General features: G+C 42.3%; 1 protein-coding gene across 1 annotated transcript in view; it reads right to left on the bottom strand.

The window, feature by feature from the left end:
- LOC114588340 (cytosolic phospholipase A2 epsilon-like) overlaps nt 1-20582 on the bottom strand; it is a 53098-nt gene that overhangs the window by 12626 nt on the left and 19890 nt on the right. The window contains exons 6-9 of the mRNA XM_077919738.1: nt 19979-20019; nt 4490-4532; nt 3454-3517; nt 916-1082 (exon numbers count right to left, since the gene is read on the bottom strand). Coding sequence (XP_077775864.1) covers nt 916-1082; nt 3454-3517; nt 4490-4532; nt 19979-20019 — 315 coding nt within the window. The remainder of the gene's footprint in view (nt 1-915; nt 1083-3453; nt 3518-4489; nt 4533-19978; nt 20020-20582) is intronic.

Below are 20582 nucleotides of genomic sequence, written 5' to 3' on the forward strand. Positions count from 1 at the left end.
ACTTCTGAAAGCTAAATGAAATTTGTGAATCCAACCCTTGTTTTTGTTTCTAAAACCTCTAAATCCAGCTGTATACATTAAATACAATATACACACATTTTAAAAATAGAGTTTTTTCACGTTGGGGGTAAAAGAGTTTGGTGACGAATCTCCCCCACCCGCCTTTATTTGTTTCAGTCAAACCACATTAAATATTATTATTATTTATTTATTTATCCCCCACCCATCTGGCTGGGTTTCCCCAGCCACTCTGGGCGGCTTCCAACAAAATATTAAAATACAGTAATGCATCAAACATGAAAAGCTTCCCTAAACAGGGCTGCCTTCAGATGTCTCCTAAAAGTCTGGTAGTTGTTGTTCTCTTTGACATCTGGTGGGAGGGTGTTCCACAGGCCGGGTGCCACCACGAAGAAGGCCCTCTGCCTGGTTCCCTGTAACTTGGCTTCTCGCAGTGAGGTAACTGCCAGAAGGCCCTCGGCACTGGACCTCAGTGTCCGGGCAGAACAATGGAGGTGGAGACGCTCCTTCAGGTATACTGGACTGAGGCTGTTTAGGGCTTTAAAGGTCAGCACCAACACTTTGAATTGTGCTCAGAAACGTACTGAGAGCCAATGTAGGTTTTTCAAGACTGTGTTATGTGGTCTCAGCAGCTGCTCCCAGTCACCAGTCTAGCTGCTGCATTCTGGATTAGTTGTAGTTTCCAGGTCACCTTCAAAGATAGCCCCACATAGAGCGCATTGCAGTAGTCCAAGCAAGAGATAACTAGAGCATGCACCACTCTGGTGAGACAGTCCGCGGACAGGTAGGGTCTCAGCCTGCGTACCAGATGGGGCTGGTAAACAGCTGCCCTGGACACAGAATTGACCTGCACCTCCATGGACTAATAATTATGCATTATTATCAAGGCAAACATACCTTTGACCACTGCATCTTCTTAGGTAGTATGATCTCCAAATTTGACTGATGATTCTTGATACAGTGGAACTGAATGACAGTTCTGTTACTAAGTCTGGTGTCTGGAGCCAGTGGAATCTTCTGTGTTTCCTCATAGGAACCCTTTATTGTTAATGTCAGATCACCTTCTAAACAGAAAAAAAAGTGAAGCACAAATAGTTCACTTGCTTCAAAAAAGGTTTTGTCCAAAAATCAATCTTGTCTATGATCCAGTTATTCAGAATCCTGGGAATTAAGAGGAAACCTATGCACAACAGGTAAAATGGGGTGTTGAAAATGGCAACTCGTAATAATTCACATTTGAGAAGAATTCTCTGGCCAATTCCTACAGCTCTCTTCCAATTCACCTGGACTGGTGACAGTGGCAATAAATGCAGGAATGGTGGCAGTGGATGAGAAATCTGGAGGCCTTGAGATACCACCTCTAACGCACTTTGAACATTAGCATCCAAGATGCGAGGTATCCTAATGTTTCAGGTACAAAAAAGGAATGATGCCTCTCAGACTCTAGATTTCCTTCTCTGACACCCCCCCCCCCCAGGTGACACTGAGGAACCCCATTGCATTCCTGAATATGTTACCAGGAGTGTGAAGGGGCTTCAAAATTCAGAATTCAGCTTAAAGAAAGTAAAACACAAGCTCTTTTAGGAGGGAAATAGCTCAGTTAACCTAGTCAAATCCTAAATCAAGCCAACAAAGGGAACTTCATTCAGAGCAGCAATATTCAGCAGGCAATTCAGGGAGAGGGGGTTTCAGAAGCAGCCCAGGGATAAGGTAAGATGTTGATGGCACATCTAGACTGTCATTTTCTCTACTCAGTCTGGAGCTAGAACACTCAATCAGATGTAAGAAAAACTGTGGAAGGATGTGAAACAACTGTAACTTGTGTGAACAGCAAGCATCAATCCTCCTACTACAACTCCTAATGTTTTCATTTGTTACCCATCTTTCACCCTAACATCTCAGGGCAAGTCACAACAATTAAAGCACAAAGATAAAAACAGTTTAAAAAGAGTTTAAAACAAAGAGATGGGCCGAAAAATTTACATCTCAGGTCTCCAAGCCAGGATAAAGAGGCACATCTTCAGCTAAAAGCTGCATAATGAAGGTGGCAAACACACCTCTGTGCAGAGGGTGTCCTGGAACTTAGGGACTGCCATAGCAAATGCCCTCTCCTGGACCATCACCACCCCAGCTTGCTGAGGGCAAGGGAAGCACCAAGAGAGCCCCTTCTACCAATCTTAACACCCAAGGGGACCTTGTTTGGAAGGAGAAGGCCTTTCAGGCATTTGAGGCCTATTTAGGGCTCTAAACATGTGAGCACCTTGAACTGGGAATGGAAATGAACTGGCAACCAATGCAGTTGTTGCATAACAGGGGTTATGTGAGATTTCAACAGAGCTCTAGCCAGTTACCAGAGCATGGCGTATGGTGGCCAAATCATCTCTGTCCCAAAGAGGCAGTAGTTGGTGACTCTTTTGGGCAGAGATGATTTGGCCGCTGTACTCCATGCTCTGGAAAAAGGCACTCCTAGCCATTGAGGTCACCTGAGCCTCCAGTGACTGATTTATCCAGGAGCACCCCCAATCTGTGGACCTGCTCCTTCCAGCGAAGTGCAACCCCATCCAAAAGAGGTCGTCTCCGCATTTCTCAGATGTGAGAACTCAGGACACATAACACCTCTGTCTTCTCAGGATTCAGCTTCAGTTTATTGACCTACAACCAACCCATCACTACCTCCAAGCCCTGGTCTAACACCTCAACCTCCTCTCCCAATTCAGATGGAATAGGGAGACAGAGCTGGGTGTCATCTGTACATTGACTCTAACTCTCTTGATAGCAACTCGCAGTGGCTTCATATTGATATTAAATGCCATGGGGAACAAGATGGACCCTGCAGAACACCACAAGGCAACTCCCACGGTGCCAAACAGTAGCCTCCCATAAATTCTTTCTGGAGGTATTTCTGCTATATGGACTACATGTTCTTGTACATTCTGCATTCACCACCAACAGGATGAATGGGATGCGCAAGGAACCAGTACATGAAGCAAAGGATGTGTGTGGAATGTAAATACCGGATATTCATTTGGAAGATATTCATTACCCTTCAAAACTGCCATGTGGACACATCACTAAACTGGATAAATCCCAAATACTGAGTCATAAAGACATTGTGAAATGGGTTAGTGCTATTTGGGACTGTCCACTCAAAGTACTTGAGTTTATTTAACAGTCCCACAAAAACACAACCTTCAAAGTGGCGTCAGTTGCAAATGTTTTTACTCAGGTAGGGACACCTAACCACAAAATAAATGAACACATTATCACGTGTGAAAGGCATGAGCTTATCAAATTCTTCTTTTATCCCGTGAAACCTGAAACAAGTAAAGGGTCAAGAAAATGTAATAGATGTGATTATTATATATCTTCCAGTGTTCGTAAGCTATTGATTTAAAGCAACAAATACATAACAAGTTAAAGATGCAATGACTTCACCTGTGTATTGTTCCTTCAGCTTCTCAATATCCACTGTAACTTCCAAACATGAAACTTCTCGTGACTGCAGGAACAATGGGGAAACAAAGAGCAAAATGATCAATGGAACCAAATAATTGCAAACCTGCAGCATGAGATCTGACTGGTTATTCCAAATTAGTATACAAAATCCAGCATTCTGCTTAGTCCCACCAAGCTCCCAGTCTTGCTGTCTTCCCAACCTTCATTCTACTCTGCCCTTCCTTCCTATGACACACATCCCTGTTCCAAACCTTTTTATTGACAACTCAACTCTTTGCCTCCTTTGTTTCTCACTCCTTCAATCTGCCAAGTAGAGGTGCATCTGGCTCGATAAGGAGGGAAACACAGAAAACCCACCTAAACTATCCATTGTGGGAAATGGACATGCCAAGGACTGAACCTGAGGCTTTCTGCATGCAGAGCATGTGATGTATTAATGTGCTACAGTCCCTCTCTGGGACAATGGGTACTCCATAGCTGGAGGGAGAGCTCTGGACCATTACATTGTCACCCAACCAGTTGGTCATATCCAGACAGCTCTCTGATGACTGTTATTAGTCCTGCTTGATTAATGTTAACAAATTACCCTACTTTCCATGTAACCATAAATGCCCAAAGAGGGTGTGATCAAGGTGGTTGAATGGCCTACATAGTTCTCATCAGGCTAGTAATTTCTAATCAACAACAAGAAGAAAAACATATGTAATTGCAAACACCTCTTCCAAAAAGGGGGGAAAATATTTTAAGGGCTGATACATTCAAGTTGTGGGGTAGGAGATGGGTTCAAGTGAATAACAACAACAAAACCACTGGAAGGAATAACAACTTGGTTGAAACCATTTTAACCAACAGATGTCATCTGCATTAGCTGAGCTGAAATAAGCAGAAGCAAGCAATTTAATCCCTCAGTACAGAAGCAGCACAGAGTGTTCCTTGCTTACTGCAAGACAATATGGGTTAAGGTTTGCATACAGCAGCCATTTCATAGAAAAGGACTCTGAAAATGAATAATTACCACCAAAGTTCCATTTGTAATGATGTTTTCAGGATCATCCGGGCTGAAAAACAAAATGGCAGATGGAAATATTACGATCCATTAATATTTTCTATGGGACCTTTAAGGCACAAAATACATTGTATTTCGTTAGGTGTTATACCTTAATACCTTACTACCTATACCCTTCACATTGCATAGGTTTTTATAGCCAACAGGCTCTCTTGACAGATGGGAAACTGAGATGTAAAGATATATCCATTATGGACAGAAGTAAACACTGTTGGAACAGACATGTAACTTCTAGAGCAGGGCTGAAGAACCTGGAGTCCTCCGGTTGTAGCTGAACTGCAGCTCCCATCATCCTGATCAATTGCCATGCTGAGTGGGCCTGATGGGAGTTGGAGTCCAACATTTGGAGAGTCACAGCTTCCCACGCCTCTTCTAGAGCTCTGGATGTTAAGCTACAGAATGAAGAGATGTGCTGCTGGTCCTCCTATAGTTCTTCCACTAGCCTCATATATGTTATCATAGATTAGTGCTGCAATGGACCCCAGAATCAGATTCACTTCAGTGTAGTAGACTTCTGAAGCAAGTCATTCAATGTGAATCCACACTGCATCATGTGATTGGAGCTCCATGTTCCCTTGCATTATGGACGAGAGAATTTCCAAGGCATTTGGCGGGTGGAATGGCAGGTCTCCTGACCCATTAAGACATCACACCCTAATAATCAAAATGACCCCTAGTCTCCACCTTCAGCTGGGAGGAGGGGTGGATTCTTGCAACAGCGATTACCTGAAAGCCTTTCTTTCAGTGCCACTTAGCTCTCAGCCCCCGGATCCCCAAAGGTGCTGTGCTTCCCCCCACCCACAGCACAAACGGAGCTTAGAAACACTCTTGATGTCAGTGTTCAATTGCTCTGCTGATCTTATATCCAGTCATTCTCTGACACTGGCAGTCCCAACTGGCAGGGCCGTCTTTAGCAGATGCAGCTCCGAGGTGCACATCTCCCACATCTCCCAAATTACCACGGATAGTGTTGGGGTGGCCGTAGCTGCACACTGCCAGCCATCAGGGGGTGCAACTCTCCCCCATGCCGCTGCGGGAGAGCGACCCCCTCAGAGGCTTGGGAGTGAAATTGCGCCCCTCCCAAGCCTCCTTGGGAGGAGAGCGATCCCCACAGAGGCTTGGGAGGGAAGCTGCACACCTGGCAGCCTTATGGTCGGTGGGACGCAGCTGGCAGGCATGCAGGGAAAGGGGAGCAAAGCCGCGCAGCTCCCCCACTTGCTGGGGCACCACTGAGAGGCCAGCGCCCTGGCGCGATGCACCACTAAGCCCTGTGGAAAAGACGGCTCTGCCAACTGGCTCCTTTGGTGCTCTGTGGTTTATACCAACTTGCCTTCTAATACAGGGCTGCCGTGAGCTGCTCCTGATTGTGAGCCCTATAGCACAGCATGAGGACAGAGGTAAAAACTTAACAATACAAAATACATTCTGGAGGTTTACATCTATAATCAAATAATAGATCTTATTCTAATCGCCCCTGCTAAAAAAAATTGCCAATTTTGCTGTCACCTGGTTATCTTGATCTGCTAGAAGGAAGGACACAGTAGCAATGGTTGAGTAGCAGAGGAGTATGTACTACAATAGAAACATTGGCAGCTTTCTTACACCAAGTGAGACCACTACTCCAGTTTACTCAGTACAGTGGTACCTCGGGTTAAGTACTTAATTCGTTCCGGAGGTCCGTTCTTAACCTGAAACTGTTCTTAACCTGAGGTACCACTTTAGCTAATGGGGCCTCCCGCTGCCACCGCCACGCAATTTCTGTTCTCATCCTGAAGCAAAGTTCTTAACCTGAAGCACTATTTATGGGTTAGCGGAGTCTGTAACCTGAAGCGTATGTAACCTGAAGCATATGTAACCTGAGGTACCACTGTATTATCAAAACTGACTGGCTACAGCTCTCCAGGGAAGGCTCTCTCCCACACTTACCTGGAAGTGTCAGGGATTTAACCTTGGGCCTACTGCATGCTCTGAGTTACTAGTCTTTGTTGTGGATCCCTATTTGTAGCAACTGAAGACTTTCCAAGAATTTTTGCTTCAGGCCCTGCTAGTAAGCCAAGTCCTGACATTGTAATGTTGGCAGGTCTGTATATTGGATTTATTTATTTTTATTTTTTGGTCATTTTAGTAGTCAAATGTCTTTTTAGATAGCATGTGGAGTCTCATATGCAGCAGCCATGAATCAACTGTCTTCAGCCAAAGGAAGCAAGAGCAACCAGTGGAGTATTTCAAACAAAGAATATTGAGGTTCATAATGTGTTCTGGCAAAATGAAATTTACACCCTTCATTACACCCCAATACTTCCAACGTAGTGTGTAAAAGAATAGAGGAGAGGGAGAGTCCCAAAAGAATAGAGGAGAGGGAGAGTCCCAATACTGACTTCCGGTCGGCGCCAGCGTTTAATGGCGGTCCTCCCTCCGAGCTCCGGAGGAGGACTGCTCCGCGAGTTCGGGTCTGACCCGCTACGGCGAGCGGGGGACCCCTAAAATCTCAGGCGCTGAAGCCTGAGAGCAAGGAGACTCGGTGGGCACCTTTGCGCCCCCCGGTACTGTGAAAGAGCCTTTTTAAAGGCTCCGGAGCGGCATCGGGAGTGAGCGCGGTGCTGAGAGTTGCTACCCAGCCCGTGGAGTGAAGCCGCGTTGCCATAAACGGAGAGCGCCGATTCCTTCCTGAAAGATAAATTGGACTGAAGCACCCGTGAGTAAGAACGAAAAAGGAAACGGGACTTTTAAAATTAAATTGAAAATTGGCTGAAAACGGGAGGGCATAAAATAAGGAAGTCTGCCCCCCCCCCGGACTGCAGAGAACTAAAGCAACGATAGATCTTGCTGCAGTTGCAAGAAATATAGCTCTGAACTGTCAAACTCTGACAGCTGAACGTATCTCCCCCCCGATCAGTAGGAGAAGGGGGGGGGGGAGACAGTCTTGCGAAGATACTTTTAACTAAGAAGGAAACAAGTTTTCCATTGCCCTGATCCCCCGGGACGACCTGCCAGGATTAAACACCGGGAGTGATTTGTCCTTTAAAAAGTGGATACAGAGTGGATACAGAGTGTATTTTAACTTGTGATAAAGTTACAGGACTTGGATGGGACTTCTTATTGAAGTTTGGACAGTAAAATTAGTTTGGAAAAAGAGTTGTAAACAACTTTAATGGCGGACTTTGGACTCTTTGCATCCGGCTTTGTGTTTCTTTGTTTCCCTTAACTTGGATACTATTAATTGCTCCCTCTTGAGGGCTAAGAGGGAAAAATTGCAAAGGGACTGGCTAACAGTGGGATTTTCCATCTGCAAGTTATTTCCTGTGGGAACGTCCTTGGGATATGAGCGGCCAGGGAGATGAGATAAAAACTAGATCCAAAGCCAAAGCATCACAAAAGAAAAGAGGCTCAATCTCCGGCATTACACACGCTGCACCGGAAAAAGTGTCAACAGCATCAATGGATTCTATGACACAGGCATTGCTTAAAATAAATCAATCCCTAGAAGCTTTAACAAAGCAATCTACAGAAAATTCAAAGAAATTGACAGAACTTACAGCAAGATTGGACCTGAACACCACGAGTGTGACCTCTAATACAGAATCTATAAATAGACTGATTCAGGAAAGTACAGAAACTAGAAAAATTGCAGAAAGTGCGAAATCTATTGCAGATGAGACACAGGGAAAACTTGCACCGATAGAGAAAAAAGTGACTGAACACGAGGCAGCCCTCTCCTTACTGGAACTTCAGAGAAAAGAAAGGAATTTAAAATTGAGACAGGTCCCAGAGAACGAAGGGGACAGTCTGGCGGAATTTCTCACACAAGCAATTTTGGAAAATTGGCAAGACGATCTGGAGGACGAAGAAATTGAGATAACAACTGCTTTCAGACTCGGCAGAAGGCAAAGCAAGAAGGCAAGGGATTGTCTGATCACTTTAAGAACCAAAGAGGAAAGAGACAAAATATTAAACCTGCATTACCAAAAAGCTTTGGTAATTGGAAATATTCAAATACAAATCTTCAAAGACATCCCTAAATACATCTTGGAAGTGAGAACCTTCTATAGAGATCTGGCCAATCTGTTGAAGAAGAATTCTATACCTTTTAGGTGGGAATTTCCACAGGGACTGTCCTTTAACTATAAAGGAAAGAAGGTGAGAATAAGAACAGTACAAGATAAAGAATATTTTTTGGAGAGAAACCAAGAGGACCTACAGAAAGGTACAGCTGATTTAGCAAGAGAAAGAGAAGGACTAACACCAGAAGGAGGAGGACTAACGGACATTGCAAATCTATCATTTGGACTACCACAACTACCAACTGAAGAGGAAGAAAAACTTGGAGCAGTTGGAGGGACAAGTACCCACTAAACAAAATGTCTCTGCAACTTCTTAGCTGGAATTGTAATGGTCTTAACCTTCCCAGGAAAAGACGTCAAGTCTTCCATATCTTGAAAAGGGAACAGTTGGATCTGATATGCTTACAAGAAACTCATATAACTAGAATACACAGAAAATTGCTTGTCAACAAAAGATTAGGACAAGAATTTATTTCTTCGGACAAAGTAAAAAAAAGAGGAGTAGTGATTTATGCAAAAGAAAAATTGGATCTTAAAATGAAATTTAAGGATGAAGAAGGAAGATATTTGGCAATTGAAATACAAATCCAAGGAGAAAAATACTTGATAATCGGAATATATGCACCAAATGATGGGAAGGCTGAATTTTTTAAGAAGCTGCATGAGACTTTAATGGACTACCTTGATTATAAAGTAGTAATGATGGGAGACATGAATGGAGTGGTCTCTACAAACATGGATAAGGCACAAAGACAAGTAATTTCTAAAGAAGGAAGACTACCAAAGACTTTTTTTGAAATGACTGAAAACATGGACCTGATTGACATTTGGAGAACTAGGAACCCTCTCGAGAGAGAGGGAACTTTTTTCTCTGAAGCAAAAATGACATGGACAAGAATCGATCAAATTTGGGTATCTAGTGTGATGGCATCAAAGATAAAAAAAAGTAGAAATCTGCCCAAAAACTTGCTCCGACCATAACGCGGTAAAGATGGAAATGAAATTGACAACAACTGGATCCTTCAGATGGAGAATGAATGACTCCTTATTTAGAGATGAAGAAATTTATAAAAAGGCCCAAAAGACATTGAAAGATTACTTTGAGATAAATTTAAGAACAAAAGTGGAAAAAAGAACAATTTGGGACGCAAGTAAAGCGGTGATGCGAGGCTTCCTGATACAACAGAACTCGATCAAGAGGAAAAAACAAAATGAAAAGAAAGAACGAATTTTGGAAAAGATGAAGGAAGGAGAAAAGAAATTGAGGTCAAAACCAAAGTCTCATGAGATTTTGAGAGAAATAAAGTATTACCAGATGCAATATATGGAACTGACAAATCAAGAAATAGAATGGAAAATTAAGCAAATGAGACAAAGGTCATTCGAATCAGCAGACAAATGTGGGAAGCTTCTTGCATGGCAACTGAAAAAGAGGCAAAAGCTGAATACAGTGACCAGTTTAGAGGTGGATGGGAAAAATATTTACAAGCCAAACGAGATAAGTAATTGTTTCCAAAGTTTTTTCAGGAAATTATATACACAAGGGCCAGTGAATGAACAAGAAATAGAGGAATTTCTCAAAAAATATGGATTGCCTAAAATTTCAGAACAAAGCAAATTGATATTGAATGAGAAAATAACAGAACAAGAAATAGAGGATGCCATTCAAAAAACACAACTGGGAAAATCTCCAGGACCAGATGGCTTGACGGCCAGATACTACAAAGCTTTGAAAGAATGGTTAGTGCAACCATTGAAAGAAGTTTGCAATGAAATACTGGAGGGGAAAAAGGCACCTGAATTGTGGAAAGAAGCTTTTATTTCACTTATACAAAAAACTGAGACTGAAAAGAACCAGGTTAAGAACTACCGCCCTATATCATTACTAAACGTGGATTACAAAATATTTGCAGACATTTTAGCAAAAAGACTGAAGAAAGTACTGATGGGAGAGATTCATAAGGACCAAGCTGGCTTTCTTCCAGGAAGACACATGTCAGACAATGTGAGGAATATAATAGATATTTTGGAGCTGCTGGAAGTGAACATTAACAGAAAAGCGGTATTGATTTTTGTGGATGCGGAGAAAGCCTTTGACAACATTTGTTGGAGCTTTATGAAGAAGAATCTCCAAGGGATGGGGGTAGGCCAAGGTTTTGAAAATGGTATAGGTGCAATATACTCTGAACAGAAAGCAAAATTAATTGTAAACAATGTGGTAACGGAAGAAATATCTATAGAGAAAGGAACACGACAGGGATGCCCCATTTCCCCTCTACTTTTTATATCGGTCCTGGAGGCTTTGTTAAATATGATTAGAAAGGACCAGTTGGTTAAAGGAATTCAGGTCGGAGTTAAAGAGTATAAATTAAGGGCATTTGCAGATGATCTAGTATTGACCCTACAACAGCCAGACACTAGTACGAAAAGGGTTTTAGAACTGATTGAGATATTTGGTCAGGTTGCAGGATTTAAACTGAACAAACAAAAAACTAAAGTGTTGGAGAAAAATTTAACAAATGACGAAAAAGAGAGATTTCAGAGTGAAACAGGTCTGGGGATAGCAAAGAAAGTGAAGTACCTGGGGGTGAATTTGACATCAAAAAATGTGAATCTATTTAAAGACAACTATGATAAATGTTGGACAGAAGTTAAGAAGGATCTAGACATATGGTCAAGGTTAAAACTTTCCTTGTTAGGCAGAATTGCTGTTATCAAGATGAATGTATTGCCTAGAATGTTGTTTTTGTTTCAGACATTGCAAATAATGGACAAGATGGACTGTTTCAAGAGGTGGCAGAAAGACATATCTAAATTTGTCTGGCAGGGCAAAAAGCCTAGAATTAAATTTAAGACACTAACAGATGCAAAAGATAGAGGGGGTTTTGCCCTGCCGGACTTAAGACTTTACTATGAATCAGCAGCGTTCTGCTGGCTGAAAGATTGGCTGCTTCTCGAGAATACAGACATTTTGGACCTAGAAGGTTTTGATAACAGATTTGGTTGGCATGCATATATATGGTATGACAAGGTGAAATTGCATAAAGACTTTAAGAACCATATGGTTAGGAAAGCATTGTATAATGTCTGGATTCGGTACAAAGATCTATTGGAAAGTAAAACTCCCAGGTGGTTGTCACCGATGGAAGCTAAAGAGGTGAAAAAACTCAATATGGGTTCTAAATGGCCCAAATACTTTGACATTTTAGAACAGGAAGGTGAAAAAATAAAATTGCAGAGCTTTGAGAAACTGAAGGATAAAGTGAGAGATTGGTTACATTATCGTCAGATAAATGAAGTATTTAAGCAGGACAGAAAGAAAGGCTTCCAAGTGGAGAGGTCAAAACTAGAAACAGAATTGTTAGAACCCAATACTAAAAACTTGTCAAGAATGTATAATTTGCTGTTGAAGTGGAATACTCAAGATGAAATGGTGAAATCCAGTATGATTAAATGGGCACAGGATATTGGACATGACATTGAGCTTGCTGACTGGGAGCAGTTATGGACCACCGGTGTTAAATTCACGGCATGTAACGCCTTAAGAGAAAACATTATGAAAATGATCTATAGGTGGTACATGACTCCTGCTAAGTTAGCGAAGATCTATCATCTGCCCAATAACAAATGTTGGAAATGTAATGAAACGGAGGGAACCTTCTATCACCTTTGGTGGACCTGCCCGAAGATTAAGGCTTTCTGGGAAATGATCTATAATGAAATTAAGAAAGTTCTTAAGAGAACCTTTTCTAAGAAACCAGAAGCTTTTCTCTTGGGTATGGTGGGCCAAATGGTGCCAAGGAAGGATAAGACATTTTTTTTGTACGCCACAACAGCAGCAAGAATTCTTCTAGCAAAGTATTGGAAGACACAAGAACTACCCACGTTGGAAGAATGGCAGACGAAGGTGATTGACTACATGGGACTGGCAGAGATGACTGGCAGAATTCGAGACCGGGGGAAGGAGGCGGTGGAAGAAGATTGGAACAAATTTAAAGCATATCTTAAAAATTGTTGTAATTTGGATGAAAACTAGGGGTCAGGGAGATAAGAGATAAAGAACTACAGTTGTTATTAATAAGTTAAGGAAGTTAAATTTATGAAATGAGTAAAATACGTTTATGACTAAAGGGTTGCTGGAAAATTTGAAATAAGGATGCAGGAAAGGGGAGGTATGGGGAGGTCCATTTTATGTTTGTTTATGTTTTTGTTGTGTTTTGTTTTTTCTATTTATGGAAAACTAATAAAAATTTATTATAAAAAAAAAGAGAGAGAGTCCCAATACTTCCAACGTAGTGTGTAAAAGAATAGAGGAGAGGGAGAGTCCCTTTGACAGAACATCATAACGTAACCTAGGACTCAGCTAGATTGGTAAAGAAAAAGTGATTTATATGCATTGAATATATTGATATAATGTTGTACCACCAGATGGCATTATGGATTCCCATTTTTCTCTATCTGGTTGCACTGTTTACAGCATTTACAGCATTTAACTGAAACACTTCTTTGGTGTGTCTAGATCCAGCCCAAGTGTTAATGTTATATAATAGCAAATTTAGCTTCTGCTAAAACTAAAAAAAAAAAAGAGAGAGAAACTAATGTTGAGTGTGAATGTGTGCAACGGAAGAAAAGATGGAATCAAACTCTGGTAATGCAAGGGGAGACAGTGTGAAATGTACATCTAAAATGTAAGAAGTACTGTATATGTTCTGGGAAAATAACTGGAAGTTAAATGATAAAAGGGAACAATGGGTGGCACATCCTGTGTGTGGCGTGTGAAATCTCCTAGCACTATTTTCGGCAGCAATTGCACAAAAAATTCCCATCTTGCTACAACCTATAAGCACAGTTCTGACAAATGTTCCCCATCCCCCCAAAAAAGAAAAGTTGCCCCAAATGCTCCAGGCAATGAAGCGGACACGGAGCAATGGATCCAAATTACAAGAAAGAAGATTCCACCTAAACATTAGGAAGAACTTCCTGACAGTAAGACTGGAGTGTGGTAAAGTCTCCTTCTTTAAGCAGAGGCTTGACAACCATATGTCAGGAGTGCTCTGATGGTGTTTCCTGCTTGGCAGGGGGTTGGATTTGATGGCCCTTGTGGTCTATTCCAACTCTATGATTCTATTATTCTATTATTCAAATTTATAGTGGGCCCTACTGAACACTTCTTTCTTTCATGGCTCGCCAAATGCCAGAATTATTCATTAATCTCTGACTACAACAATCTCATAAGGATTCAACTCAGTCAGTATCTACAATGGCACAGATATGAAACATTTCTACCAAAATGAAATGAATGCATAAGTTGGTGTGAAGTTTGGTCTAAAGGGCTGTCTTGGATGGGTTCACAAAACACTTGGATGGGTTCACAAAATAATTCACCTTCACCTCGCTGTGAGAATGTAAATATTGTAGGGGACAACCCAGTGCAGTGTAGTGGTCAAAGAACAGGACAAAGACTAGGAAAATTCAGGTTTAGATCTCTTGGGTCAGTTATGCTCTCCCAGCATAACCTACCACACATGGGTGTTGTGAGGATTCAATAAGGTGGAGCATGAAGAAACTTGTTAGCCATTCCGAACTCCTTAGAGGGAGGGTGATTTAAAAACGCAATAAAATAAATTATAAAAACAGTACCAGCACTAAAACAAATATTTTAAAAACATAGATGAATACTTTACTAAAAAGAAAAAAGCATACAAGTTTGATTTTTCTTCATAGTCAATGTTTTAATATATACCTTATACATTTTATACATTTATTTACATTTTTCTTTAGCTTTTTTCCTTTGTGGTTTTCACGTAAGCTTCTTGCTGTTCCAGGAATACATAATCGTGCTCAATTTCAAACCTGTTGGAAAGAAAGTGAGAAAAGTTGAATTAACCACCCATAGGCAGCATGTCCACAAAGATCAATCTTTAGGAATCAAACTCCCTCCTATGAGCCCAGATCCATGAGTAGGGCTTTCATGGTTTCCTCATCCATCTCCACAGCAAGAAGACGCCACAGAAGGGCTGGTGGGAACCACAATATTCACATAATACAAGGTGAGAAGTTTGTCTTCTATGCCTTGTTACATACTCTTTAACCTTCTTCTCGCAGTCAAATGCCCCAAAGTGGGGAAACGATGCCTTATGGTATAGACATGCCCGATAAATTACTTTTAGGAATGTGAAGCGCCATTTGCTTCTTCGAGAGCTACAAAAAGTTTATAAACCTTGAATCCTGTGCTCCGTTAGAAGCCAGGAGGCCTAGGGATATCGATACTGCGAATCCACCGGATCCAGCGTGTTCCTGTTGCTATAAGGCCTCCTTCATTACCACCACCACGAGGAACAGGAGGAGGAGCAGTAGTACGCGCAGCAGCAGCAACCCGGGGCTGTCTTTGGACCCTATGAACAAACAAGAGGAAAAAATGCTGTCACGACAAAGCAATACAGGTAAAACAAAAACACACCAATGGAGTAACTTAAGAAGAAGAGGAAGAACTTACCTCCTCAGTCCTTGCCTGCTGGGGCATCAGTTGCCTCCTTTAGGCAAATCTGGCCTCCATGTGGAGACTCAGTGGAGGATGGCAAAGGCATTCCATGACTCACCCCTGTGTAAAAAGGTAAAGGACCCCTGGACGGTTAAGTCCAGCCAAAGGCGACTATGGGGTTGCGACGCTCATCTCGCTTTCAGGCCAAGGGAGCCAGCATTTGTCCACAGAGAGCTTTCTGGGTCATGTGGCAAGCATGACTAAACCATTTCTGGCACAAAAGAACACCGTGACGGAAGCCAGAGCGCACAGAAACACTGTTTACCTTCCCGCCACAGTGGTACCTATTTATCTGTTTGCACTGGTGTGCCTTCAGACTGCTAGGTTGGCAGGAGCTAGGACAGAGCAATGGGAGCTCATTCCATCACACGGATTTGAACTGCTGACGTTCTGATCAGCAAACGCAAGAGGCTCAGTGGTTTAGACTGTTATGTACTGAAGTTCTCACCCTGGGCCAGCAGGGGAATACTGTAGATAGTTATGCAAATGAAGGATCGAAAGTGACGTTCAGTGATTGGATAGTTTGTATGCAAATGAAGGATCGAAAGTGACGTTCAATGATTGGCTAGTTACAGAAAATGGTTACTGTTGCATTCTAGTGGAGCTCTATATAAGCAGGCTGACTGAGCTCCTCATAGAATCATAGAGTTGGAATAGACCACAAGGGCCATCGAGTCCAGCCCCCTGCCAAGCAGGAAACACCATCAGAGCACTCCTGACATATGGTTGTCAAGCCTCTGCTTAAAGACCTCCAAAGAAGGAGACTCCACCACACTCCTTGGCAGCAAATTCCACTGTCGAACAGCTCTTACTGTCAGGAAGTTCTTCCTAATGTTTAGGTGGAATCTTCTTTCTTGTAGTTTGGATCCATTGCTCCGTGTCCGCTTCTCTGGAGCAGCAGAAAACAACCTTTCTCCCTCCTCTATATGACATCCTTTTATATATTTGAACATGGCTATCATATCACCCCTTAACCTCCTCTTCTCCAGGCTAAACATGCCCAGCTCCCTTAGTCGTTCCTCATAAGGCATCGTTTCCAGGCCTTTGACCATTTTGGTTGCCCTCTTCTGGACACGTTCCAGTTTGTCAGTGTCCTTCTTGAACTGTGGTGCCCAGAACTGGACACAGTACTCCAGCTGAGGTCTGACCAGAGCAGAATACAGTGGCACTATTACTTCCCTTGATCTAGATGCTATACTCCTATTGATGCAGCCCAGAATTGCATTGGCTTTTTTAGCTGCCGCGTCACACTGTTGGCTCATGTCAAGTTTGTGGTCAACCAAGACTCCTAGATCCTTTTCACATGTACTGCTCTCAAGCCAGGTGTCACCCATCTTGTATTTGTGCCTCTCATTTTTTTTGCCCAAGTGCAATACTTTACATTTCTCCCTGTTAAAGTTCATTTTGTTTGTTTTGGCCCAGTTCTCTAATCTGTCAAGGTCCTCAGTTCAGTTCAGTTCCAGCTTACAAATAAAGAGCTGCTTTGGAAGAATCGCTGTGTCGTCTGATATGTTCGCCCACAACTTAACATAGACCGCAGCGCCACCCCCTGTATACAGCTGCTCCAAGTGGTCAGAGAAACCATGGCATCTGGCTCAAGCGTGAAGTTCATACATACCTGCTTCACAACATGATGCTCCCCAGCTTGAAGCACTCAGCTTGTGAACTGAGCACTTTGTCCCCCAAAGTTCTTCTCTGGCTCAGTAAACTTCTGGACATGTGTGCCACAACAATAACTACTCAGTAGAGATATCAGGAGTCTGAGATGCCGCTAAACATGCTCATGACAGAAACCCAAGTGCCTTGGGGCTTGTGGTTTCCAGGGCTCCTGGACATCCCTAATGAATCCCTGCTGCTGCCATTTCAGTGTCCCAGGCATCAGAAAGGAATGGCCATTGCTCCCATTGCAGCAAGGTCAGTGAAGGGAAAGGGGCAGAATTCAGGAATTTACAGGTGTGGGAGAAGGAGATGGGAGGAGGAAATGGCATTTTGACTCATTCATACTCTCCCATGATGTTATCAGAACTGCAGTACAACTTCCACATATTGGTACTGGGCCCAGAAAAATAAGATGTGTTGGAATATACAAATTGAGCTGAAGAGAGTTCACCCATCACTAATTTTGTTCATGGACCACGTAACAACCATAGCAAATACTGATGTCGAAGAAGAAGAAGAAGAAGAAGAAGAAGAAGAAGAAGAAGAGTAGGAGGAGTAGGAGGAGGAGGAGGAGTTTGGATTTGATATCCCGCTTTATCACTACCCGAAGGAGTCTAAAAGCGGCTAACATCTCCTTTTCCTTCCTCCCCCACAACAAACGCTCTGTGAGGTGAGTGAGGCTGAGAGACTTCAGAGAAGTGTGACTGGCCCAAGGTCACCCAGCAGCTGCATGTGGAGGAACAGAGATGCGAACCGGTTCCCCAGATTACAAGTCTACCGCTCTTAACCACTACACCACACTTGCTTTCAGAAAGAAGTGCAGCTGCAATGCTGTAATGTACACACACCGACAACTGTTGTTAAATTCAAAATTTCACCCTTTTTTGGTACCAGCAATTCTACCCAGGCATTTCATGTTGACATGCGATTTTAGTAGGTGTAAATGTTTTTAAATGACTCATTTTATTTGTTATTTTTATTTTTGTGTATCTTGTTTTTAATGTTTGTTTCTTATTGGTACTGTCTTGTAAAGCACTTAGAGGCATTTTGTTCGAGTAAGTGGTATACATATTTTGTTAAGTAAAATAAAAAATTAATGTTAACTATTGAATCAATCAATTTTGTTATGGTTGTGATGGCATATAATACCAAATGTAAATGTAATTTCCAATGCCTGGTATGTAGTGATGGGAGAGTGGAGAGAGAGAGAGAGAGAGAGAGAGAGAACTGGCTGTACTTGGAACAAGAAGTTCCCCTTTACAAATCCACACATAAAATTCCCAGAAAAATGGCATGGCATACAAACTGAAAGTTGTTCCAATAGAAATTATTAAACCAAAGTTAAAATAACACCACCTGCTTAAGAGTTAGTGATTCCTTCCAACTCTATGATTCTGTGATGAGATGTTTCAAGTGATGTTTAGCCTTCATGAACCACACTGAGCTACAGGGGTACCTCGGGTTACAAACGCTTCAGGTTACAGACTCCGCTAACCCAGAAATAGTACCTCGGGTTAAGAACTTTACCTCAGGATGAGAACAGAAATAGCGCGGCGGCAGCGAGAGGCCCCATTAGCTAAAGTGGTACCTCAGGTTAAGAACAGACCTCCGGAATGAATTAAGTTCTTAACCCGAGGTACCACTGTACTTGTCTCCAGTGGCAGATAAGCAAGGGCAGCAGAACGAACTCCCCCTGCCCTGTCTGCCTGAGGCTGCACTGTCCAAAATGACAAAATGAGAACACCCCAGACCAGTTGCTGCCACGCCATTCAAACTCCTGCTGCTGGCAGCAACTGCCTGCCTGGGCCCTCTGTGGCCAAGCCAATGCCTTGCTGAGGTGTGAAGCATCAGTGTCACCCCACCTGAGCCCCCCACTGACACCTCCTTGATTTATCTTCCCCATCTAAAATGGTCGGGCCTCCTTGCATTTTGAAAACATGTATAGAGACATGGTCAGAAAACATCTGAAATCACATGCCCTTGTCCTTTCAGAAGGACCAGCGTCAAATCTTAGGGCCACTTCAAACGTGATGAATCCACGCAGGGGGGAATGGAAAACTATTGGCAACTGCTGCTCACCTGACTTCTTTCACTGCATGGTGTACAAGTGAGGTTAGTGATTCACATTTTCCCAACCCATATAGGTAGTGAAGCAGATCCAGGAGAGGTACACATAGTGTGCTGCACTCCGCTTGCACACTTCTCCCACATTATTTGAACATATTTGGAGCATCCCTTAGATGCATGCACTCCATCTCCCAAAGCTCCTGGGACTAAGGTCATTTGCAGTTAGTGCCATTTTTAATAAACAAAGACACACAATTTAAAATATTTCCAGGTGAGTTCCCTTCCAGGCATTTTTAAGACACAAAGAGTAAAACATAAGCAGAGTATAAATGGGTTCCGGTTTTATGTGTTTCACCTGTTTCTGGGATAAAAATGCTATAAGGAAATAAGACACCACTATGCAGCCAGTTTTTCAGCCTGAAGAATGATACCTGATAGTGAATATACTAATCCAAACAGGGCTGGAACACACAGAGGGCCAAAGACTGAGGCCACCACAGAACCAACGTAAAGTTTCACAGCCACTCTTTCAGTGGATAACATTCTCTGAATTTTAATATAAAAAATAAAAATCTTGGGACCAGATTCAACTAAGCTATTCTGCTAATGGAAGCCAGTGCAAAGCTCTTACAAGTGCAAGAGGGCTTCTCCCACACACTTCCCCTCAAAGTGCTACCACATCATTACACCAGATTTCATTAGCATGGAAGAAATGGTTTTGAATTTGCATTTTGAAACCTGCCATATTTTGAATTGGCTAGACTTTTTCTTCTTCTTTGCTTTGTATTTTGTATCCCAGCTATTGTATGCTCATAATTCAGCTCAAATGCTGATGGTAAAAAAATGAGCCTCTTTTCGGTTTCATTGAGTAATCTCAGCACAGCTAATTTCTCTCACCAAGGCAAACACACCAGCAAATAACAGATTCCTAAGCCACGCAAGAAATGTGTTTGCAGAAGCCCTGCTAATCGACCATTACAACCACAGTCTCCCCAACATCTGTGTTACACGCAAACACACAAGTTAAATTATAATTGCCTCTTATAGCCGCACTGATGTGATTCTGCACATAAATTATAGAGTCTTTGCAATATTAAGAGTTGTACTCACATGGGCTGTAATGTGAACTCTACCTCCAACTCTTCCTGTGTCTAAAAAAAAAATAGGAAAAAGAATGACTCCTCCCTATACAAAATCTCCTTTTCTACATATCCACTGATAATATTTTATTTTTGGCACTTTACCCTTCTCCCAGCTTGCAGAGAAGAAAGTAGAGTCAAGTAATGATTGTGCCTCATTATCATAAGTATCATTTTATGTGTTCACAGTATTTCAATATCAATGTAGACACTATTTGGATGCTACAACCTTAGTTCCTTCCTGAAAACAGTCCCACTATTTCTCCTCTCCTTTCATGCCCATGAGGAGGAGACAGGAAGCTTCCATTTCCAATTTTAAACAACCCAGTATTCCCCATGACATTCAATCTTGGGGGACTTTGATTTGTTTAAATTATGGTTAGTGAAATTAAACCAGGATTTGACTGTTCTCAAGCCATGGTTTAAACAATCCACAGTTCCCAGAGTTCAGATGTCACAAGGAATACTGACTTCTTCTAAATCAGGAACAATGTCTTCCAATCTCCTCTGGTACACAAAATAAGTTGAGAGGGGGATTGAGTAGACGTATAAACGTAGCAGTAAACCATGGCTTT

The sequence above is a fragment of the Podarcis muralis genome, chromosome 1, assembly GCF_964188315.1.
Source record: "Podarcis muralis chromosome 1, rPodMur119.hap1.1, whole genome shotgun sequence".
In the NCBI taxonomy this organism is placed as follows: Eukaryota; Metazoa; Chordata; class Lepidosauria; order Squamata; family Lacertidae; genus Podarcis; species Podarcis muralis.